Below are 25,992 nucleotides of genomic sequence, written 5' to 3' on the forward strand. Positions count from 1 at the left end.
TTTAATGCTAGTTTAGCATTTGATTCAAAATGAAGAAATTCTGAACAAAGAGAATATAAGCTTGTGCATTCTTGCCACCAAAATGAAAAAAGCAAAGGAAGATGGTTAGCACATTTACACCTCTAAGATCTGCACTGTCCTCAGGCAGTTTTGTAGAAACACTGATGACCTCAATATAGGGTGAAACTTTATAGTAATCTCTGCAAATAAAATACCAATGTATCAGTTATGTAATTTGATTTGTAGCATCCTTAATTTAGGAAAATACTAAATATTGCTTAATACTAAATATTGCTTAATTTAATACTAAATAATACTTAATTTAGGAAATACTAAATATTGCAATGCTTCTGTAGTACACAAATTAGCATAATAAATAATATTTCAAAGTAGTGTAAAGATAGCAGCCTCATGACAAGTGCTTAAGGGAAATCAAATTACTCACATTTATATTAATATTTGGCATCCAGAAAAATGGGGAAACTGGTTTGTGCAGCGTGTGCTGAATGGGAAGAAATGAAATATGATGAAGAGCTAGTCCTAGGAATTTGTGTATTCTGAATAATTTAAGTATTCTACTAACTTTTAAAAATACAGTGCTCTGCATGAAGACAAAAAGTTCAAACTCACTACTTTAGATTTAGAAATAGTGAAAACATGCTTGTGATAAGTCTGCATGCAAGTATATATATATATATTATACTTGAGATCCTCCAGATAGATTCAGAGTTGTTGTTTTCAAGCATTTTGTAAAATGTTATCGCTGTCATATTAATTTTGTTTACCCATACACAATACTGTTTGAAGAGCTGGCAGCCATTTCTGACAGCTGTATTTGGAAGATTGAGTCATTGTTCTCGCTTTCTACATGCTTCATAGTTTAAAAAAAGGGAGCGACAATATTGAAAACAAACAATTTCAAGGTTTTTTAAAATCATATTTTTCTTTCCATGATAATTTTTTGTTTATTTCTTAACTTATTAGCTCTCCTGTTTTCTAGCAACTTCCACAGGCTTCAGAATTATCTGCAAAAACTCTGAAAAGAGAAGCAGGTAGACCAACAATCACTCTTTCATCAGAGCTTGAAGTAGAAATGCCAGATAGAAGAGTGCGTTTTCTGCACATTTTTTAAAATTCAGAAGCAGATCCTGTTGTTCTTAGTGAAAGAGAAATGGCTAGACATAGTTTGGTGAGAATTATCAGAAAGTAACTTCTGGTAGAAGTTGATAATTTCTTTGTAATATTAATTTTTAAAATTAAAATAGTTCACAAACCAGGTTAAATATCTTCTAATCCTTTGCTCTTGTGAAATTATTTGAACCCACACTTCTAACTATTAAAATACTCTTGTGAGTGCCCAGAAGAAGGTCATCTATATATGAAGGAGCAGCTCTCTATGGACAGGAGGCAGGTAGTGACACCTCCTGTGCTGTTGCTTTGCCGCACAGACTGTGGAGATATCAAATCCCCTTCAAACCAGAGAATGAAACAAGAAGTTCCTTTCCCAGTCTGTTTTCAGATGGGGAGTGGGAAGGAATCAGTGTTCTTGTTTCCCTCTTCATCCACTAATTGACCTGCCCCTTCCCAAACTACTGCTCAGTAGTGGTGGTGGTGATGAAGGTTTATTTGATTTTTTTTTTTTTTTAAATATTGATGTTGTTAAGAAATCCCAGACTGACAATATCATTTTAAGCTCTTTATGCAGCTGCCTCAGTTCTCATCTGTAACACTTAACCTCCTCTTCTCCTCTTGGTTTTTGCACTTTACTTTGCATTCCCCAGAAATTGGAACTCTCTTGTATTTCTTTGTGAGTACATTTCTGGTTGGCTCCTAGATTATTTATGTTAAGCTGAAACTGTAGTATCTGCGTAGGGGATGAAGGCATGGTTTTGAAATTGGAACCTTGCAGTGGAGCTGCACATAATACCAAGCACATTGAGTCAGTGTTTAATAACACCGCCTGAAAGGTTTTATTTTTTTATTTTTTATTTTAAGAATGGTGGGAACTTCCCCTGCTCAGCTATGCCCTGGGAAACACACCCTGCTGGTTTGGAATAGCCAAGGAGTCACTGATAGCTGAAGGAGGAGCTTTCTATGGGGCAGGACATCCAAGGCTGTCTTGGCACTAGAAGTGTAACTTCAAGAGACTGCAGGTCCTAATGTGGAGTGATACTTGAGGTTGCACTGAAAGGTTGCTTTATGAAAGGCAATTCTCTTTCTGTTCTCTCTCTGTTAAAGCCCCAGCCCTGCAAATGCATCCACGGAGTCAACCCTAAACTATGCTAATATCTGAGAGGATTTGCTGATTGGTGGTGCTATCTTGCCAAGTTTTGGTTAGCAGGATGGTAGCCTAGTGTTATACCTGGGAGCTTTGCAAATCCTTATCATTGCTGTGCTCTTGCCTTAGTGTCATATCCAGACCATGGGGGTTAAATGTGCCAGGTTATAGTATTTTCTGTCACTGCTCCAGGTTAGCATCCAACCAACTCGTGTATGTATATTTCTCAGCAAGACAGGATGTTCCATACTGTTGCAATTTATGAGAGGAAAGAACGACACACACTCGGTCAGGTTGAAGTGAGGCAAAGAAGGAAGGCATTGTAAAATTGTAAAATTGTAAAATTTAGAATTTGGTCAGGAATTGGTAAATGAGAAGAACATCTCTCTGACCCCAGTGGTCAATTCAAAAGTCCATCACAGAGAAATATGAAAGCAATCTACTTTTGTTTATGTTACATTCCTGAGAGACTCCACTAGAAGTGTGTAAACAAAATAATCAGAAGGCTTTTGAATTAAAGCAACACCATATCAAGACTTTGCCATTTCTATCTTGTACATATATGCCTGTAGTGTGTGTGTGTTTGTATACTAATTATCAAAAAATTAGTGCTATTCAGGGTTCTTTGGCTTATTTTTACCACACAGATTGGCAGATTGGTTATTGGACAGAATGGGATCTTATCCACACCTGCTGTTTCCTGCATCATCCGAAAGATCAAAGCTGCTGGTGGAATTATTCTAACAGCCAGCCACAGTCCTGGGGGACCTGGAGGAGAATTTGGAGTCAAGTTTGAAGTTGCCAATGGAGGTATGTTTTTTTAAAAAAGAAAAACCACTACAACACTGCATTTTGGCACGCTGGAAATGGCTTATGAGGATAACTAGCTATCAGTGGTTTTCATTTGCTCTGTTAAAACTGTGAAGAACATAGGCATCTCTTTTTCTTGAAATATTGTAACTGTATTTGTGTACATGGGTCTGAAAAATAAGCATTAAATGTTCATTGAATCCCTTGGGGTAGCTGTAAAATTTCCATAAACAACAGACTTGCCATTCAGTTTTTACAGTCCTTTATGTAGCCATCCAGATCACCGTTAGATTCTGATCCTTTTATAAAGATGCCTATGAGGGAGCTCTATTTTCCTCATATTTCTTTGTTCCTTGTCTTGGCATTTACTTTAAAGCATGTAATTCCAGAAGTACTGTAAGCAGTATAACTCATTTTGTGTGGAAGAAAGCACTTCATATGTTTACCCAGGAACTAACTGGTCTTACCCAGGTAGAGAGTTGTACCATTTTACCACTGCAATTCCATCACTGAATAAGGGAATTTTTGTATATAGCTAAAGTATAGTTTTCCAAAATTGACAACTAACACATGTAGTTATGTTGATTGATCTATCTTATAGATAATATATAGAAGACCTATAAGATCTATCTTATAGGTTCTGTATGTTTTACATTATAGATCTGTGTGCACTCATATAACGTTATGTGATGGTTGCTGACACCTTGTATACCTCACACATGTAGAGTGCTTTCCATCTTAAAAAAATGGGCTGAAGGTGCTTATAAAATGTTTCCTTCCCCATTTTGAAGGTGGGAGAACTTGAGATGGGCGTGCTTTCTCCCTTCTCTCTTGTGTAATTGAAAAATGTGCATGGTTAAATGAGTGTGGTTTTATAAACAGAATAGGCTTGAATCCCAGAGGGATTAAAGGGACTGTGGCAGGTCAGCCAGTAAGAAAACCAGGGTCACAGCACACATATACCAGAGCCAAACCATTAGATGCATTAGCACTCTATAAACTTTAAAATACCGTGTGCATCTAAAATCTGCTTGATAAATGGGTAACAGTTGGTGGTGCAGTCTTTCTAGTGTGCTTTGCCTTTCTAAAGGGAATTCAAAAACGCTATTAAGCTTTATATATGAAGCACTCCTTAAACACAGGTCACAGGGTTTAATTATTTATGTTAATCAGCATCCATAATGAAAAGTAGTTGGTTTAAGTTCCAGCTGAGAAAACATGGGTTAAGTATTAGGCAAAGTGTTGAACTAAGTGTTTAGGCACAGCAACAAGATCCTAGGGAAGGTTATCGTTGCTCTGTATTCTTGCTCAGTCTGTTTTGCAGGTCAAGCAGAAGGGGCTTGTTTCTGTAGCTGTAGAAGAGAATGTAGATTGACTCTGGGATCTCTCTAGCTGGAACAGCTATCAATCAAGGAGCTATCTATCAAGGAAGATCTGTAGCTAATGACATCCTCACCCTTTGGATAGGTTTGGATTAGATGAATAAGAAGTCATTTTGTAAGCTAAATGAAGAGTTAAGTGGCTGGTTTATATTGTATTGGTTTGGACCACCTGGTGCACTGCATCTGAGATGGAAGACATTAAACTAATTTACGTGGCAATCGACTGCCTATAGCAGCATTGCTAGAGGAATAGAAAGTTCACACTGAAAAAGCCTTCAAAGATATTTTGGGTGAAGAGAGAGAACACAACAAAGGGAATAAAAGAAAAAAAAAAAAATAGAGTGGAAGTGTAGCTTTAATATAAGCTGTGCAGAGTCAGATAAACCAGAAAGGACTTGCTGCAATTCACACTCAGTTGCAACTGGAGTCAACCTTTGCACTGCATATGGCATAGTTCATCTAGCCATTTTCTCACCAAGCCTGCAACTCGAATTTATTGGACAGTAAATCTTTGAAAATAAAGCCATTTTTTAGGCTTTAGCAATGAAAGTAACTCACAAGTAAGATGTGTTTTCTGTTTCTGAATGACACAACCAATCCAGGTTGCAATTGCTAAATGTTGAGCAATTGAGGTATTTTGAATTCCAGCAAAGATAAATTTCATTCAAGGAGTGGAGGGAAGCTGGAATACAGCACCACTGTCAAACTGATAAGATTTCTGAAAATAGTATTTTTTTCTAATGAAATAATGTGAAACACCAGGCCATCTGATCTTCTCAGATGTGCATTTTCAGGAAGTCCTATGAAACACCAGGACCTGCTGCTCAAGAATAGGCTTTCCTATTATTTTCCTATTATTTCCATAATAGCTATGTTGATATTCCATACAGAGTGAAAAAGGGAGTCTTTGACCAATAACCCCAAATGTACATGACTGTAGTTGCCTCCTCTTTCCTGCCCCTGGATAATAATTGATTTAAATACTCTATGTGAATCAAAATGTTGTGAGTAATGCAGTGTATTTCCATGTTTTATTTTTTTTGAAAAATGTTTTAAACCTGTGTTGTAGTGAAAGAACAGACCTTATTTACCATTGTACTTTGTTTTTATTTATTCTGTAGTAACTCAAATATATTCATAAATATGTTTGCTATAGCACTTGTTTTTAAAACAGGGAATCTTCATTTAGAAGAAATGACCCACCTGACATTATTTTCTGTTATAGGACCTGCTCCAGACATGGTTTCAGAAAAAATCTATCAAATCAGCAAAACCTTGGAGGAATATGCAATTTGTCCTGATCTCAGAGTGGATTTATCACGCCTAGGAAGACAGGAATTTGATCTGGAGAACAAATTCAAACCTTTCCGAGGTATCAGCGTGTGCTTTTACTCATGCTAAATCCATTGAGTGTGAATATTAGTGTCACAGCAAAATTGTAATGGGTAATTATACAAGAACTTCAGTTCTTCAATGTGCCTTGCTAAAAGTTATCAAAATACCAGGTAGTATAGAATCATAGAATGGTTTGTTGTGGAAAGTACCTTCAGGATCATCTTGTTCCAACCCTGCTGTCATGGGCAGGGACAGCTTTCACTAGACCAGATTGCTTAGAGTTCCATCCAGCCTGGCTTTGGACAGTTCTGAGGATGAGGCATCCACAGCTTCTCTGGGAACTGTTCAAGTACCTCACCATCCTCACAGTAAGGATTTTTTTTCCTAAAATCTAATCTAAATCTCTTCTCCTTCAGTTGAAAACCCTTCCTCCTTGGTATAACACTATTTGCCACTTTTGAAATTCTTTGTATATAAGCTCTCTTTTAGGTACTGGAAGGCAGCTGTAAGGTCTCTTCCAAGCCTTCTCCATGCTGAACAATCCCAGAACTCTCAGCCTGTCCTCATAGCAGAGGTTTTCCATCCCTCTGAGCATCTTTGTGGCACTACCTTGGGCCTGCTCCAACAGGTCCATGTCTTTCTGGTACTGAGAATCCCAGAGCTGGTGCAGCCCTGCAGGTGGGGTCTGAGCAGAGCAGAGCAGAGCAGAGGGGCAGGATTCCCTCCCTGGCCCTGCTGCCCACACTGCTCTGGATGTAGCCCAGGACACGTTTGGCTTGGTAAATGGGTAACAGTTGGTGGTGCAGTCTTTCTAGTGTGCTTTGCCTTTCTAAAGGGAATTCAAAAAGGCTGTTAAACTTTATATATGTCTGTGGGTCATGTCCAGCCTTCCGTTCCCAAGAACCCCTAGGTCTTTCTCTGCAGGGCTGCTCTCAGTGAGTTCTCCCAGTTTGTACCTGTGTCGGGCACTGCCTTGACCCAGGTGCAGCACTTGGTGCTTGGACTTGCTGAACCTCGTGAGATTCTCACAGATCCACTTCTCAAACTTGTCCAGGTCCCTCTGGGTGGCATCTCTTCCTTCTGTTGTTTCAGCTGCACTGCTCAGCTTTGTGTCATCTGCAAACCTGCTGAGGGAGCACTCAGTGTCACTGCTGGTGTCATTGGTGTAGATTTTAAAGGGCACTGACTGATCCCAAGACAAAGCCCTGAGGGAACCCACTCCTTACTGGACTCCCCCTGGACACAGAGCTATTGACCACAACACTCTGGCCGTGTCAATCCAGCAAATTCCTTATTCATTGAATAGCCCATTCCATCAGATCTGTCTCTCCAGTTTGGAGATAAGATGCCATGTGGTACAGTGTCAAAGACCTTAAAGAAGGCTAGGTAGGTGACTTTGGTCAATTGTATATCATCTGAAAAATCTGAAAGATCCAGCTGCTGGAATTATTCTAACAGCTAGCCACAGTCCCAGGAAACCTGGAGGAGAGATTGCAGTGAAGTTTAAGGTTGTCAGTGGAGGTAGAGTTTGTGGTTTTTTGTAATAAAAGTCTCAAGAGACTTCCCATGTCAAGTGGCCAGTAGTAGACCCCCACCCACAAAGAGTCCAATGTTGATCTGCTTCTTGATTTTCACCCACGGGGTCTCAGTCTGTTTGTGGCTGTTTATCAGCTGTTTATCAGGCTGTTTATCAGTCTTCACAATCTGACCTTTCCTTAACATTGAGCACAACACCCCCATCCCTCCTGTCTGTCTGAAAAGACCCATCCTGTCTCTTCTGAAAAGCTTTTAGCCCTGAACTGTAGTGCTCCAGTCATGTAACTCATGTCCCATCTTTCTGTGATAGCAGTTAGGTCATAGTTCTCTAATTCCACCAAGATTTCCAAATCCTTTTGCCTGTGTCCAGTGCTCTGTGCATTTAAAGGTAAGTGTTATGCTTGTTTTGCACTTTAGGAATCTGCGTTACAGACTTTTAAGTGCATCAGGGCTCATCTTTCAGTCAGGTATCTTTGCCAAATTTATTCTTGCTAGTAGTTAAACAGCAAACACAAACTTTTTTGGTCTAGGAATGGTGTGCTTGTTGAGGTCTAATTGACATAAGAGTAAGCGAGACTCTCAGTTTATTCATTCTTGCTCACAAAAAGTTGTGGGATTTGCACATCCAGTGACTCCAAATGTAAAGGGGTTGCCTAAGCACGTGTTTAATTTTAGGCATAGTGAATACTTTTATGCTTACAGTTGATTTAAAATTATCTAACAAGCTGTTTTATTGAAGGAGTCAAAACCAAATTAGGGGTCCTGACATGTATTTCAAACTTCATGTATATTTCATATATTTCAAATACTCTAAAACTGTGTGGCCTCAAGAACTTGTCTGCGTTTCTGATGCCCTAGAATTAAATCCATTTTGTTTCCTACCCAAACTTCACATTTCGAGACTATTTACATTTTAAGAAATAAAATTTTTCATTTAGAAAAGTCCTTAAATTTTGATTTTGCTGGAGTATTTAATTTTATTGCAAAGAGCATGTCTGGCTTTTTTAGGCAAACTAAAAGCAAAGAGAATTCAACTCCAGCACCACTCTGGAATCACAGAATTGCTAGAGTATGAAAATTTGGTCTTTAAACTGTTTAATCCCTCCAAATAGTACTTTTTAAATGAAAATGAGACACTCCTCCCCCCAAATATGTATAAAAAGTACATACAAATAGTTGCAGTTTTTCTGTGGGTTTTTTTTTTTTTTTTTTTTAATAATTTCCAATCACATCTTCCAAGAATATCTCAACCTGACACAGTAGAGCTATCAGGTAACCCTACTGAAGCAATGTAATTGGAGTATAAATGCATGAATAAATACAGTTTACACAGATTGGAATGCAGATTGAAGGTACAGATTTAGATTTTTAGATTTACATTTTTTTGAAAATAATCTAAAGAGTAATTTAGGATACTATCTGATATATTTGAAACTTCTGCTTTTTCTTCAGTTGTGTGAGCTAACTCTTGTGAATCAAGGCTACAGAGGTGTTGGAACAACTGAGGTTGGTTTTAGCAGGAGTTAAAATAATTTTTAGACTTTAATCCTTCATGTGCTTTATCTTCAAATGTGTGATCAGCTCCACCAGAGTTGCCACAATTGTTCATATGTGTAAAGCTTAGGGCCTGGTAAAATGCTGTTAGGAGCAGGGCATAGAAGAGATGAAATAATATAATCTAAGTGAGTGTTTAAAACTTTCAGCATATATAATAGAATTGACTCTTTTTCAAGTGGGTTTTATGGATCGTTTTTCAGCCTTGACAACTTTTTTTTTGTTTCTTTAAGCATATTGTCACAATCTATTCTAAGTGCTTTTCTCAGGCTCAAAAAATGTCTGTGTCATATTCAAGTTACTCTAAAGAAGAGCATTGCTGTGAGGTCAGTGTTTCTGAGCAAGATTGGATGAGATTCTAAGTAATAATTTAACTTACAAGTAAGATATTTCAAGATACTCATTCAACCAGACAAAAAGACATTTGTATAACATATGCTTTTTAATTTAATCAGGAAAAGTAATTCATTCCAAGATGGCTGAGAAGCATGGCTTTTGATAGTTGTTTGGTTACTGCATTCATTATGACAGACTTATTTTCATTAATTTTTTTTTGTTTAATGTTTTACATCCAGAAGAAGTAGAAAAATCGTAGTGCCCTGATTTTATGTATTTAAATGTCAAGTTATCAAGACCTTAGCAAAAAACCAGATGTCGTATCTGAGCCTTACTTTCCTAAATCAATGAGATCTACAATGCAGAAGTCTAGTTTGTTGTCCATCTATAGCAAAGTGAGCACAGCCATTCCTGGTGCTCAGGAATTTAGAAGAATATGTTGTGTATCTTCCTTGGAGGAATGATGCAGATAGATACTGCTGTCAATAGAATAGAACCTCTGGTGTCAGCTTGTCATGAACATCTTTTTCCTCTGAGAACAAACCTATTTTAGCTTGCAAAGTTTTTCAGTGGTTTAGTGAATGATCTGCAAAGAGTTTACTTTGATGTGAATTAAACTCACTAATATCTTCACTGAAATAGGAGCTGTCACCTTACATTATCTCTACAGTCTTTTGGCAGTCAAAACTGCTGATCTTTTCAAGGCTTAAAGCTTGATAGTAGCCACACTGAAGGCAGTGGGAGCCTTAAACTTTTCCTCTGTGGACTTCAAAGCAAAGTCATGTCATATAGGGAGGGGTTGTGTGCTCTGACTTATTTCAGTTGGGTGGAAGAAATAACTTCACTTGGGTGAATGTAGTCACTTCTCTTTTGTGTGATTTTTTTCTAGTGGAAATTGTGGATTCTGTGGAAATCTACCTCAATCTCCTTCGAAGTATTTTTGACTTCAATGCCATCAGAAATTTGCTGACTGGACCCAATCAGATTAAAATAAGGATTGATGCCATGAATGGAGGTATAAACTTAAGTCCAGAATTGTATGTGCACTGAAATAACTTCCCAATAAAAGTTGTACACTGCAGTGGTTTCCCAATAACAATACAGCATACAAATGCTGGGCTTTTATGTAATAGAATTTAAGGGTAATAAGACAGGATTTGAACCTTATGCTACCAACAAAGGCGATCTTAGCAACGGGTTAGATTTCTTACCAGGCAAAGACGTTTATCTTACTTGATAAATAAGTGAAGACATATGTGTCCAATAAAAGTTTTCTTTCTGCATTTGGAAGCAAGCAGGATGAGGTAATCTTGCCATGAGGGTGATGAAGTGTATTGCTGTGTCCAGTGACTGAGGAGGTTACAAGGCAGTCTCTGCTAAGAGGAAATTATAAATGGTATAAAACTAGTTAAGTCTGAATAAATACATTAAAGAGAGTTAGCTGAGACCTCTCTGTCTCACTCATGTTAAAAGTGAACAAATTTCAGAGTACTGTGGGCAAGTTGAAAGTGTCACAGAAGACAGCAAGGGGATCCATGATGTGCTGATACTAGAAAAAATATAAGCTGTGTCACTTGGGGAAACACAGATCAGGATAAGGTCTATTTTAGGCTACATAATAAATATGAAAAAAGGAGTTGAAGGATAGGAGTGTAAGACTGTTCAACATTATCTTATGGAAAACAGATTACATCAAGCAAACCAGGTTTCATTCTTTAATGGAATTACAAAAACAGACCCATAAAAGGAGCTGGATAGACTTAGAAAACGTCTGTAAAGTATTTTACCTAGTACAGCATGATAATTGCTGTTTGAAATACCATAGAGTGAGTTCAGTATGAGCACACAGTTCACTGTGGCCAAGGATTATAGTCTGCATGCAGGTTGTATCAAAAGGGCAGAGGGTGTCCTTGAGCAATGCAGAGGGAGCAGTGAGAAAGGCACTGCCTCTTGTCATGTACCACCCTGGAGAGAATGTTACTAAAATACCCAGCAGCTTTCATGTTCAGGTCTCTTACTGACTGTTAAGAATTTTTACATGTTGTCAAGATGCACAGTCTGTCTTAGGATTAGAAAAAACTAATGCATGACAAAGATTTTCAAGGACTTTGTTTACTTTATTTGCCAGGTGACATAGAATTGGCTTTGTGACCATACCTTTTGGTGGAGAGGTGGATATCTATAATTTAAAGTACATATAGATTAAGTGTGTACAGGTGAAATATATTTTTATGCCTGTACATGCTGGTAGTTCAACACTGGCAGAAAAAAGAGTAATTTTACAGGAGTCCACTTCAGATAAGAACCTGAATCAGGGTATATTTTAAGGGAATTAACATCTACATTTTCATGAAAAAAAAGTTTCTTCATACAGCTTTACCTTAGGTTGCAGCTGCTCCAATTAGCAAGATTTGGGAGTAAGGTAGGAGAAGGAGAGAGCAGCCACTTATGGGGGTTTTTTACCTCTGAGTGACCTGCTCACACCTGCATCAGGGATGCACAGTGCCCAGGTAGTGACCTTTAAGTCACCAAATGCATGTAATAGTTATGGTATGTAACAGCTGGGGTTTTAGTTGGTCATACCTTTAACAAAATAAAGAAGTATTTTGGAGTTAGTTTTGAGAAAATTTTAATTTATTCTCTGCATGGTAGCAACTAAAATGTTGTAAAATTCTCTGGTGAACAATTCTATTGCAATTTTCACATATATCTGAATATTAAGATAGATGTATTTCCTGTATGTATTCGTCTACTGTTTACTTTCCTAGCTATTATATGTTATTTAGACACATAGAGTACTGGTTGTGTTTTTTTTTTTTTTTTTTTTTTTTTTTTTTTTTTTATTGTGAGAAAAACTCCTTTATGTGTATGATAATTTCTTTACTTAATAATGGGTAAAAAAAACCTCTGCATCTTTCACAATTGTGATTTTCATGTTGAATTGATTGTTCTTATACTGATTAATTATTTACTTTGAGGACAATCCCGTACCCCTGTGTGAAATAAAAGTTTAGGGGTTGTTGCAAGGACAGATGTATAGAAGTGCTGAAAGTACATTTTATATGCAATGTCCACAGTGCTGTGAAAAATCTGAATGTCAAGCATATGCTTTTGTGATTGCATGGCAGATTTCTGTTTTCACAGTTATGGGACCCTATGTGAGGAGAATCTTGTGTGATGAATTGGGAGCTCCTGCAAATTCTGCCATCAACTGTATTCCTCTGGAGGATTTTGGTGGGCAGCCTCCTGATCCAAATTTAACATATGCAACTGCCTTGCTGGAGGCTATGAAAGGTGGAGAGTATGGATTTGGAGCTGCTTTTGATGCTGATGGAGTAAGTATTTAGGTCTGTCTTGAGATTCCACCTGAGTTGTTTTGTCTGGGGTCAGATATGGGATGTGTAAGTATAATTTATCTGCCTTTCAGTAACCCATTGAAGCTGAAAGTGGTATTACTTTGCAGATACAGATGGTAACATTTGCAACTCATAAATCAGACACACATGTTGTAATTTTTCTCTGAAGATGACTGCAAATCAAGCAGAATTTGAAGGCAGGATGAGAATTATTTAAATATCAGGCTGGTTTTGTCTTGTGCTGGTGCAGCACTTTTTTTCCCTGGTTAGGAGCAGACAGCATATATATAATACAGACTTGCCACATTTACTAGCAACAAAGTTAAATCCTTTTTGGTTAACATCATGAATTAAGGGCTTTTTAGCTAAATAAATCACTGAATCAGAATCTCTGTTTATTTTAATTTTTTAAATGTAATATTATCAGCATAATAATAATAAAAAAAAGTATTACAAAAGAAGTTTCTGCCCTGACAAGGTGAGAGAAATATTAAAAGGTTCTGAAGAACAAAAGCTGTTTTCTATTCTCAGTAAACACAAAACACTCTCCTGCCCCCATAATAGTGTGTGTCATTGGCAAAAAGGTTCTCCTACACAAACATTCTCTTGGCAGAAGCAGAGCTACTGAAGTGACACGTAGGAGGCAGGAGTTAGAAACTGATCTGGAGGTTCCATTTGCAAGGCAGGAGGGAGTGATGGTGTGACAGTGAGATTATAAACCTGACAGTTTGATGCCAGTAAATTTTTCTGCCCACAGAGGGATCTGAGTAACGCAAAGCCTGTCCTTTTCCTCTCTGCCTCTGGTGGATCTAGGAAAAGAAATGAGGTGTCCTCAATGCATGGAATTCAGGGTGCTATTTTAAATTTCTTTTCTTCTCCAGGACCGCTACATGATCCTTGGCCAAAATGGTTTCTTTGTTAATGCATCAGATTCACTGGCTATAATTGCTGCCAATCTGTCCTGCATTCCATACTTCTGTCAGATGGGTGTCCGAGGATTTGGCAGAAGCATGCCCACCAGCACAGCTCTAGACAAGTAAGATGAAATATTTATTTGGTCATAACATTAGTTATCTCTGCCTTTTATTATGCATCAATTCCAAAATTGCGGAGTCGTTTGATAAGGGCTTCCCAATCTTTATGTGCTTTAATTTTTAAACTGGTTTTGATGAGATTTTGGTTTTACCTAGATTAATTTTCCCGTCTTTACTTGCATTTAATTCAGTCTGGAGAAGAAGTAAATTGGTAAATCTCATGTACAGACATTTGACTGTATTTTTCAAAAAAACTTTATTCTTTTTATTAGTAAGTAATGGTTTACAGCCTAATCTGGCAGCCCTTTTTACGTAAGTCATGGAAGTTTAAAAAAGATAAAAATAATAATTCAGTACTAAACAAATATTCAAAAAAATCAAAACTCTCTTCAAACTGATGAAATATGAGCATCTTGTGTTAGCAGCTGAATTTTGAAGAAGTTTCATCCAGGCCTAAATTTTCTGTAAATATCAAGACAAGATAATTACATATTATTGCATTATTATATTCTCTTTAGAAAAGCATTGACTAAATCAATTGTGTCTCAATGTTCATCTGTCTGCATAGCTTTGGTATGACAAGACTGATCTACTGCTCCCCTTAAATGTGTCTAATCAGGAAACAGTAATTTTAAAGTGAAATGTAGGCTGTGTGGAAAGGTTGATCTACAGTTTGCCTATTCAGGAAGTTCTGAAATGTTATGAAATTCAAAGCTTGCAGCTCCCTCTAATGATTGACAGGGTCTTTGGGAATATATTCCTTACTTGTGGGAAGGTAGCCTAGTTTAAGGAAATACTGTTAGGTCAGTGTTTTGTTTATTCTTTCCAGCAGTCCAAAAATCTCATTATTATTATATTGAAATAAGATTTAAAATAAGTAAGAGTTCATTTTGTATATAAATGAACACCATATCTGCATTTCTGTAAGAACTGAAGAAACAGTGACATTTAAGTATGTTTGTCTGTCTTCTTTTCAAAAAGTTTGATAAGTATGTCAGAAAGCATGAACTCAAGTCCCCTTCAATAACACTGTGACTGAATTATATTCTTTGAGATGTTTACTTGACCCTCTGGCACAAAGATCGTCTCATGGTGATTATTGCCTTATTTAGTTTTGTGGAGCTAAGCCTGATTATTAAATAAAACTGAGCAACTGATAATGATGGAAGGATGTAAGTATTTTCCCTTCCTTTCTTACAAATATTTATTGTTACGAAGTTTTCAGTCTGTATCCAGGACACTTGATTTATTTATTTTTTATTTTTCCTTTGTAGTTCTCCTTGTTTTCTTGGAGACTTAGGAGTTATATGTTGGCATGCAGTTCAGTGTAGATCATGCAGTTTTCACATAGATCATGTGGCTCCATACCCCCTGCCATGGGCAGGGAAACTATTTCCATTAGTTGTGCAACCCAGGTAGTGTGGCTGGAAGGGACTGAGGCAGAGCTGCCACTGAGCTCCTCAGGCTTCTTCATGTGCTCAGTAACCAGGTCTCCTCTTTCTGGAGAGAGTCCACATTTTTCCTAGTCTTCCTTTTATCACCAGTGTACCTGTAGAAACTATTCTTGTTGCTTTTGACATCCCTGGCCAGATTTAATACTGTTATGGCTTTAGCTTTCCTAGCCTTATTTCCACCTACTTGGACAATTCATCTTATTCCTCACAGGCTACCTGTCCCTGCTTCTACCCTCTCTAGGCTTCCTTATTGTGTTTAAGTTTGTCCAGGAACAACTGGCATTACTTTCTCTTCCTTGGGATGCATCTCTGTCAAGCTTGTAGGAGGTGATCCTTGAATGTCACCCAGCTTTCTTGGGCCCTTCTTTCCTCCTGGGCTTTGTCTCATGGCACTCTGTTGAGAAGATCCTTGAAGGGACCAAAGCCTGGAAGCTCACTACTTCCAGGGAAGGGAGCTTTCTTTGTGCTTTCCTCACAGCCCTGAGGATCTTGCATTCCACTATTTTGTGGTCACTGCACTGCACATCCCACCCCAGCCCCTCATTGTGGTGAGATCAAGGTTCAGCTTAGGATGTCTCATGTTAGCTCCTCTGTCACTTGGAGAAAAAAAATTTCATCTATACACTCCAGGAACTTCTTGGGTTGCAAATGCTCTGCTTTGTTGTTCCCTTCATAAGATACCAGGGTGATTGGAAGCCCCCATGAGCACCAGGCTTGTGAATGTGGGGCTGCTCCTGTCTGTTTGTAGAGGGCTTTATCCATTTGGTCTTCCTGGTCAGGTGGCCTTTGGCAGACCTCACTGGAATGTCTCCTGTCACTGCTCTCCCTTTAATCCTGACCCACAATGTCTCTGTAGCTCCTTATCTGTCCCTGGGTGTGTGTGTGTGGGCTGACTGCATGGATTAATACACTGTAAGAAGTATCATAGTCACTTTCCTTGGAGGTTCACTGAGCTTTGATCTGCTTCTGAATGTTGGTAATGAGAGTGGCTCTCCTGTGGGGGAACTAAAGCAATTCCTGTCCATTTGGCTACTTTCTTCTGGGGTCCTGGAGGTCTTTCCTGAATGAAAACCACCTCTTTTTATGGTGTATCCACATTGTGTGGTCACAGTTTAGCCTAATTAATTGAACTGGAGCTTTTCCTTAGCTCTACTGAAAAAAAAAATAAATATGCACAACAACTTAAGGATTTAGAAAATCTGTTCCTTTTCCACTTGTGTGCATGTGATGTGTGGCTTAAGACTTTTTCAAAGGGCATTATTAAACTTAAGAAAAGGAAGCAATAATCCAAAGGACTCTAAATGTTGCTTGGGAATGTGGCATTAATAAACGGAGCAGTGAATTACAAGAGAATTCAGTCAAAATATTTAACCAGTGTTGCATGTGTTTGCTTGAAGTGACTGCTGAAATATACACGTATATACTGTAGGGAGAGAATAACACATTACAGGAAACATCTGCTTTGATATGCTCCAACATCAACAGGACTGTGGCAGTATGTCTCCAGACTTCAATTCCCTGGCAATATGTGCCCTTAGGCTGGTGTTCTTTTTGTTTTGGGGAATGTGAACCTGTGTTCCCTGTTCAAAAAAGCTATTCTTGATTCATATCCTTGTATTCTGATTTATCTGATGCCTGCATCACAGGAAAGGAAATGAAATACTGACATGTTAGCTAACAGTGTACAAAATGAGAATCACAAGGGTGAATAAAAATTGTTTCTGTAGGAAATGTGAAGTTGGGTGTGTGTATAAAATAGCAGTCAAGATGGTACTGGGAAAAAGGGTTTCTGAGAGAATACTACTGTGACTAGCAAGGTTCTTTCAACAGCATGTAGGTGTTTTCACTACACTCAGCCTGACAAAGCTAAGCCCCTTACTGTGCTGTGCTGTACCCTGCCACTTTACACCTGGGAGCCTATCTCTTAATGCAACTTTGACACATTAGTGTTCTGCCTCCTGGTTGTCTGTTCATTGTCTGGTCATCTAGAGGCAGCTTTTAAGGGGGGGCTGCAATGACTATGAGTGGCTTGTTTAAAGAAATGTCCTGTTGTCGTGAAGGGCTGAGATGCTGTGAGCTCTAACCAATCTCCCTTCCCTTCCCTTCCCTTCCCTTCCCTTCCCTTCCCTTCCCTTCCCTTCCCTTCCCTTCCCTTCCCTTCCCTTCCCTTCCCTTCCCTTCCCTTCCCTTCCCTTCCCTTCCCTTCCCTTCCCTTCCCTTCCCTTCCCTTCCCTTCCCTTCCCTTCCCTTCCCTTCCCTTCCCTTCCCTTCCCTTCCCTTCCCTTCCCTTCCCTTCCCTTCCCTTCCCTTCCCTTCCCTTCCCTTCCCTTCCCTTCCCTTCCCTTCCCTTCCCTTCCCTTCCCTTCCCTTCCCTTCCCTTCCCTTCCCTTCCCTTCCCCTTTTCTTACACCATTGGTTTTTTCTCTTCTGTTGCTAAACACTTATTTTTATCTATCTCTGTTCTCTTTTTTACCTTCCACATTCCCATGTTCTTCCCCTGTTCCTCTTATCCCACTTCCTTCCCATTCAGTGTCTCCTCTTTTTCATCAAATATGTACTTCAGGCCATGGAGAACACACCACATTACACTTGTGCCTTTGTCATTATTCACTTGAGTTCTTAAGATAGAAGCCCCACTTTTTTTTTGTCTGTCTTTTCTTGTGCATTTCTTCTGTGTTGTTGGTCATCTGAAAAAGTTTGTGCCAAAAGCACTGTGTGTTTCTTTTTTTCTACATAGACACCCTCTACTATTGAGTTACAGGATTTTTTCAACATAAAGGCTTCTCCAAGTCATGAATATGTCTTTCTGTGTGGTTCATAGTGCGTTCACTTTGTGACTGTGCTTTGTTCAAGTTATGCCAGCCATGACCTTACTCTTTTTATCTTTCTTCAGCAGGATAATTCAGTCTCACTCCCTCTTATCTGAAATAGGCTCACTGCGAATTTTTTAGGACACCTCTGTCAAACTGCGTCCATGTCACATATGAGCAGTTTTTAAATTAGATAAAGCAGAAGGAAAATTTGTGTTCTGGAATTCTGCAGAAGGACAACTGCATAAAACCTTAATGAATGTAATTTAACATGTTTGAAACGTAATAAAAAGTTGGGGAGCATTGTGATGGGAAAGGTGTTTAGGATTTGTAACTTCTAAAGTAACATTGCAATATTGAAAGTGTCCATATACATCCTCTGTACACTTGTATCTAGAAAAAAAAAAAAGTTGTTTTTTTTTTCTGTATCAGCATGTTCTACAGCTGAATATTATATTTACATAGATATGGCATGTTTGAGAAGACCTGTGGAGGAAAAGCCAACTATTATTACAGGGCATTAATGTTCTTTCTTTGGCTGTTCTTCTTAGTTTTATTTCTGCAATGTGGCTGCTGTCCTTTTGTCCCTGAATGTTTTTTAAGCATTGGAGGTGATTTATCATTGCAAACATTTTCAAAGATGTCTTTAGGGAGTTGTTTTGGTCTTTATGTTTTTTTTTGATGCTAGATTTGTTATGCTTTACTATAGTGTGGCATATTTGACTATTGCAAACCCACCATATGCTTGACTATCCAGTGTTTCATTATCCTAGCTTGCACTGGTGAAAAAAACATGCTATAGTGATGACAGGCTACATTTTAATTGTATATGGGGTAAATGTTTATTCTCAACACTTCACAGGACAACAGCACTTGGATACTCAAATGCTTTTTCAGTGAAAAATGAGAATGAGCACACATCAATCTGTTGAATACTGTTGGCATTTACAGGACAGAATTAATCTTGTGTTCTTCAGTGGTTGCTCGTGAAGAAAACATGTTGGTGTCCTGTCCTGTGAAATATCAGTAAAATATTGATATTTCCATCATATCTGAGTATCTGTGTTGTCCTTAATGTATTAATGGCAAGAGAGGGTAAGTACTCCCATGGCTTTCCTTCTTTTACTTGGCACACAACTCAGGTTCAGGGTCTGACAGGGATTCCCTGGCCAGCTCTGGGCCTGGAGGCAGCTGTTCCCTGTTGGGAATGGCAGGAGAGCAGCCTTACACAACACACAACTCTTACTCTTAGACAAAGGTAGTTGGATTCTGGCCTGTGCACGGAGTGGACTGCTGTAGCTGCTTAGCTTAAAATGAGCAGGTTCATTTGTTCTGCAATGTGAAGTTTGCAGGACTGAGTACATAAAGGTGTATTGAAATCCTTCTTCATGTAAGCAGAAAAGATGAGTTGAAAACTGCAGTGCTCTGTTTCCAGGTTAATCTTTGGCTGAGAATAAGGTCAGGTTGTCAACCAGAGTTAGAGAGATGAGGATTTGGTGCTTGCTGAGAAATAAATATGTTTTGTACCCTTGATTGACTCCTGTTTAGAAGTATGTGCATTTGTAGTTCTCACAAACAAACAGACTTTTGTCTAGGCTTAATGGGCCATATCTGAAAGACTACCCAAGGAAAAGAAACATTTTGGAAAATGCCTGGAGCAGGCCTTGCAGTGTGCAACAGATTGATGGTGGGTAACAGAAAGTCACAGATTTCTTAGTGCAGTAGTCTTATATCTTTAGAAGTATACAGCTACGAATAAACAGCAGGAATTCCTACAAATGTCCTGGTGAAAAGCCCAAAAATGTTTTCATTAAAACAGTCTGAGGAATTTTGCATCAAGTCAGTTACAGAAGACTTTGTATGGACTTAAAGGTTAAAGGCCCCTTTTCTTTCAAGGTCTTGTGCAGTCTTATTATGTGCTTCAGCTTAAAAAGGCTCCCTGGTATATCAGCATGTCTGAACATGTTTTGCTCAGGCTGGAAAGCACAGCTGGTATCAACCCAAGAGCAACCTCTCCCATCAAAGGATTTTTGTCAATGGGTGACCTTCATGGAGAATGCTTCCTGCTGATTTAAAAGAAAACTTTCCTGGCACAGAATTTCAAAAGAGTGTGTTTAAAGTTCTACTTCTAGGGTGTATTAAAGTATAATCTTCTTGGGTTGTTTAGAAATTAAGAGGACAGTAAATTGTTCTCTACATTTTTGTGTGTTTTGCAGAAGATTACTATAAGACTGGCAGAGCCAGGGTACTTCAAATTATTTGAAGAGGTTTGAGAGTCCTGTTAGACTAGACTTATTTAAATAATAATCACTTGAATTGTTATATTAATTTTGAAGGAGAAGAAACATTGTCTCATATTTCCTTTTGTGGGGAAATGAAAGAGGCCTAAAATCTTTCCAACATCAACAATTCTTTCTTTGATTCTGTAGTGTTCTTAATTACTTGTTTACATGTAGTAACAGACTATACCTATGGCATATTATAATTTCTTCTTCTTTCAGTATTTTTTCTATGAACACTATCATATATTTGTGAAACTGCTTTCTTCCTTTCCCTTCCCAGTCAAGTTCTACAACCAAAAAGAGCACTATTAATTTCAAGTCTCTAAAATCTACAGAACAGTTTGCAAGAGCGAGAAAGGAAAACTAGTGTAAGCCATGCAATCCAAATCTAAATGGCATCATTAGGGAGCTATTACAATAAATCATATCTAACCAATCTGATTACCTGGCAGATGAAATGATGGAATCTGTTGATGGGGTTTAGATAGCAGATGTAATTTACTGCCATTTTAGCAAGGCTTTTGAAACTGTCCTACATTATTCTTGTATCCAGCCTAGGATTTTATGGTTTGAAGAGGCAGAGAGCTAGGTAGGTAAAAGTCTGGTTTGATGCTCAGACTCACAGGCAATTGGTTAATGAATTGGTAAAAAGTGGGGACTGCAGGGGTCTGTTCTATGACCTGTCCTGTTTGACATCTTTGGGAGTGGTCTGAAGGGGGAGATGGAGGACGCTCAAACCCAGTTTGTAGATGACACTAAGTTGTGTATGTGGTGCTGTTGATGTGGTGGAGAGCAGAGCCAGCAGTCAGAATAATCAATGTTGGAAGAGACCCACGAGATCATCCAGTCCAACTGCTCACCTGGCACTGCCACTGTTGCCCCTAAACCTATCACCAGATCAGACACCTCTTGAACATATCCAGGGAGAGTGACTCCACCACCTCCATGGGCAACCTATTTCAGTGCCTGGCCACTATAACAGTGAAAAAATATTTTTTCTAGTATCTAATCTGACTATCCCCTATCTTAGCTTAAAGCCATTTCCTTTGTCCTCTCACTGTAGGCGCAGTAGGAGAGACCAACCCCTACCAAGTAACAACTTCCTTGCAGAGAAATTGTAGAGAGTGATTAGGTCTCCCTTGAGTCTCCTCTTTTGTAGACTAAACAAACCCAGATGGTTCAGACATTCCTTATATGACATGTTTACGAGATCCTTCATGAGCCTTGTTGCCCTGCTCTGGACATGTTCCAGCACCTCAAAGTCTTTTTTGAAGTGAGTGGCCCAAAAATTGACCTGGTACTCGAGGTGCAGCCTCACCAGTGAGTGATACAGGAGGACAATGTCTACCCTGGTCCTGCTGGCCACACTGTTCTTGATACAGTCAGGGGAGGCTGGACAACTGGCAGGAATGGATGGCAAAGACCTAATGAAATTCAGCTATGACAAACAATCCTTCCCTCAGAAAGGCAGAGCCCTACAGTGGTGCAGAGTGCAGCAGAGGAACTGAGCTCTGCAGAGACAGGCCAGCATCCTGGGGGATTGTTTTGTGAGAAGTTGTGTGCTCTGGAATCAGAAGAGGACAGTGACACCCTAGGCTGTATGAATAAGCCCAGAGAGTCGTGCAGAGAGTGGGAGAAGTGATTATTCTCTTCTTATCTTGTGTGAAACCACTCCCAGATACTTGAGTTTTGTTTGGGGTCCCCACTATAGGAAAAACACCAGTAAAGTGGAGTGAGTTCAAGATGAGATTACCAACACAGGTGGGGGACCTAAGAGGAGAGCAGAGGCCCTGAGAGGAGAGACTGGGGAGCTGAGCTTTTTCAGCCTGGAGAAGGATAACTTCTCTGGTGGGACCTGACAGCAGCTGCCCACACCTCTGGAGTGGCTGTTGAGAAGCTAGAACCAGGCACTTCCCAGCTGTGCACATAAGTGGAAGGACAAGAGGCAAAGAGATTTGAAAGAAGCAAGTTCTATGTGCAGGATGTTGGACTAGAGACCTTCCATGGTCACTTCCAATCTAAATTACAGTACTGTGTCCTTATGAAGAGATCTTTGCTGGAAAGCCCTTGCACTACCAATATTGTTGAGCCTGCCTGAACTTTTGCACTCTCGTAGTTACTATGTAGCAGCAAGGCATTTTATAGAAAAAAAAAAATATTATGTTGCCTTCTATTATTTATTTTTTAAGTTTTCTTCAAGACCAAGGAATTGCCCATCTGGAGAAACTGCATTGTTTCTGTCCTGGTAATTTTCTGAGCTATCCTGCTGACTCTGCATGAGAGGATGAAAATATTATAGTACTTGGGAGGTGAAGAAGCAGCTAGGGAGGCAATCAGTAACTGGACATGTACCTAAACCCATTCTTTCTCTATTATTCAGATAATTCAGAGTAGCGGTAACCCAATTTGAATCACAGTCAATACAGAGTTTTGTAACACACACAGTGGATATATTCACATCTGGTTTTCGTTTTTGTCAATGAGCATAGGCACAGTGAGGCTGACTTCACTGTAATAAGCCAGAAAAGGCTAATAAATATGAGATGTGTACTCCTGAGTTAATGGAGGGTATTTTCCCTGTGCTTAGTTCGTAGGATTATTGCATTTCCTGAAAGAGACCATGGGTCTTGCCAGTCTTTGGTTATGACATTATTGAGGTTTACCCCACTAAATATTTGCAGAACATAAGGAGAATACCTCTTTATTACACCTTATAATTTATCATGCCATTTTTCTTCTCTGGTATAATAAAATCTTTCTGAGAGTGTCTGTAGAATTAGAAAACTTACAAAGCATTTTCTCCTTGCCTTAATAGACCTTTGTATTTCTGAAAATCTCATGGGTTCTGTATGCAGCAGTGACTGTGCAGGACTTGAGACAAGAACAGGAAGGATCCCTGTTTAAGGGTGGGGAGGTGAGAAGCCTTTAAGTACTGTTTTTCCTTGTTCATGCTTTGGAATTTTTTTGGTTTTCTCTTGTTTGCATTCGGTATAGACCTGGCTGATACTTCATTGTTGCACTGAACATGAAGTTTTTTTCCTTAATGAGATGAGGTCCACTACTAAATTAGTATTACTGAAATTAATTTCTGTCATTTTATGCTCATCTGTGTCTTATCTTCTTGGGTAAGTTTAATTTTCCAGGGACCAGCTTGCTTTAATCAGCCTTTTTGTTTCTCTTATTTCCATGCATTAAAAAGATTGGTCTCCTGTCTTTCTCAGGAAACCATCAGGCTGTTAACACAGCAGACTGCAGCATAGCAATGACAGCTGTTTTTCTGTATGTATATTTAAAAATCCCTGCTTTTGCTTGCAGAATATAATTCATCACAGACCATGCTGTTGGGAATGGGGCAGAGACAGGCTGTCTAATACTAAGTCAGTTGTTGACATAAAAGAAGTGGACAGTCTCTTTTCTAGAACAAGGCATAATCTTCCTGCTGCTGAGCCATGGCAGAATTTGGAGGCTAAAATAAACTTGGAATTTTTAAAGGAATTACATTTGTGTAAAAGTTCCCAGAATGCTAGAAGTCACCACATCTGATCACTGTGCATTCTCCTCATCCTACTGATGAGAAATTGACTTACTCTATAGGCACATGAATGCTGAAATAATAATGAAAAGTGGTTCTTGTATCTCAGCCAGGAAGGGCATAAATAACCCTAGGGATTACTGCAATACATCTGGAGAGCATGGCCACATTCTTCCCAGCTGGTTGGACTTTTCCTCATTACTACTGTGAACTCTGCAATCAAACCTCATTCTCTGTGGATATGCAGTACATATGTGTGCAATTTGTCACTGGAACAGGCTTTCCAGGGGAAGTGGTTGCAAGCACCAAGAATGTCAGAGTTCAAGGAGCATCTGCACAATGATCTCAATCAAAGGGTTAATTGCTAGGTCATCGTGTGAGGAGCAGGGAGTTGGACTTGGTGATCCTTTATGGATCCTTTCCAACTTGAGATATTTTATGATTCTAATTTCACCTCGCAAGGACTCTGAGCACTCTGCCAGCTGGTTTTATTGTGTGAAAGACAAAATTCTGTTGGGGTGTGTTGCTGCCAAAACACAACTCTCTCTCATTATACTCACAGAAATGTGTGTGTTTGCTAGTTGCCTGTAGCAAAGCAGCTTTTGTCTCTTGTTTTATCCTTCCTTCTAGCCCAGCCATAGCTGAATACTGTATATGTCAACAGCTGTTTCTAATCATTCTATTAGAGCTTGTGTGAAAAGGACAATGGGGTTTTCATAAGGCATGGAGTCACAGGCACACTGTCATGAAGGATCTACTTCCTTTGGGAGTTGACTCTTGAAACATTTGCAAAAGAGGGTGCAAAGTTATGCATTTGGATCTGAATCTCAAACTGATGACTGAAGCAACACGAGACAGCATTTGGTGTGGAACATCACGATGGGTACACCTGTTAACATCCCACACACTGAGGAAAACAACCCTCTAATAAGAAAGTGTTACACAGAGTGCATCTTGTGCAAAGCTTTCCAGTGCATTTGTAACCAAGAGAAACAGTTGGAAACAATATTAGTTGCTGCAATACGTTTTGGTGGGAGTTACCAGAGTTGTAAGTTTGGGTTTGTGGAAAAGTACATTTCAAAGGCAATTATGGCATTTTCACAAACTTGCATATTATACATGGAGGTGTTACTTATGTTAAAGAGAAGATATGTTGCCCATATATATTGTTTGTGACTGTAATGCATAAATAGTTCTTTTTCCTGACTGGTTTGACTGGGAAACCAATGACAATTTTTGTGTTTACATCACTTACCAATTGCATAATTCTTTTGACTTTATGAGAAGAAGTAAGGGCTTTGTTGTTGATGAAAATTATTATGGTTTTGCTGTCCAAGCAGCATTTATTACCACTAAAGCAACATTGTGTGGTTGCCAGAATATTACAGAGTAAACTAAGCTGTAGTCTATAAATTTCCTTAAAGGATTGCTCTTTTTGGTTTATTTCATTTGGTACTATGGATCTGAGGTGTGGTATGTGTAGTTATGGATGGTTTGACTGGCTTGCAGAATCTTTCTGTGATTCCACAGAGGAGTAATACAGATATAGCAAATGTCTTCTTACACTTACTGCTGAGTTGTATTAGGAAATCAGCTTAGTCATAGCTCTATGTGTAAATTGCAGAATTTAGCTCTTCAGGATATGCTCCTGACTGGCTGATCACTCAGTTCTGGGGTAGTCTGCTGAGTTCCTTTATCTCTGCAATCATCCAGTGTCATATTTTTATCAGTATCTTTCCTCCCAAGTGCAGATTTATTTCTTCCAGAAGATGGGACATGATGGGGCTGTAAGGACAGCTCCTTTGTGGGACAGTCAGTGTTGGTTGTCAGCCCTTGGGCAGTGCTCCACACCAGCTCTGAGGTCTTGATGGTTCCAGAATCAAGAGCTACTTCTACATTTCTCCTAGTTAACAGAATATTGAGTAGATTGTTCTTCAGAAACACAGTAAATTGTTGTCTAAAATCAAATTATTGTGGTCTCAGGAACACTGCTACCAGCTTATAGATCTCCAAGAATACTTTCTCTTGCTCTAATGAAACAACTTCCTATCAGGTGCAGCTGAAGCTCTGTTTGCTTCTTTTTGTCAAATCTCTGCACATATAAGGTTTGTTTTTCTCCTCCATCATTTAGAAATGCTTAAGATGATTTATTCATTCTTGCTTAGAGGATTTTACTGACATTGTTACCAGTCTGTGAACTGTATGCTCCTTGTCCAGTTTCAGTCTGACTTTGCTCCTTTGCAGATTTTTTTTTGTGGTGGGTATCACTCAGCCAGCATAATTAGAAAGCTAA

The 25,992-nt window shown here is 38.9% G+C and overlaps 1 protein-coding gene across 1 annotated transcript in view; it reads left to right on the forward strand.

The window, feature by feature from the left end:
• PGM5 (phosphoglucomutase 5) overlaps positions 1–25,992 on the forward strand; it is a gene marked incomplete at its 5' end in the record, with an annotated part of 71,542 nt that overhangs the window by 4,170 nt on the left and 41,380 nt on the right. The window contains 5 exons of the mRNA XM_083882892.1: positions 2,926–3,088; positions 5,696–5,842; positions 10,121–10,246; positions 12,376–12,566; positions 13,469–13,623. Coding sequence (XP_083739018.1) covers positions 2,926–3,088; positions 5,696–5,842; positions 10,121–10,246; positions 12,376–12,566; positions 13,469–13,623 — 782 coding nt within the window. The remainder of the gene's footprint in view (positions 1–2,925; positions 3,089–5,695; positions 5,843–10,120; positions 10,247–12,375; positions 12,567–13,468; positions 13,624–25,992) is intronic.

Source organism: Zosterops lateralis, assembly GCF_965231275.1.
Source record: "Zosterops lateralis genome assembly, chromosome: Z".
Taxonomy (NCBI): Eukaryota; Metazoa; Chordata; class Aves; order Passeriformes; family Zosteropidae; genus Zosterops; species Zosterops lateralis.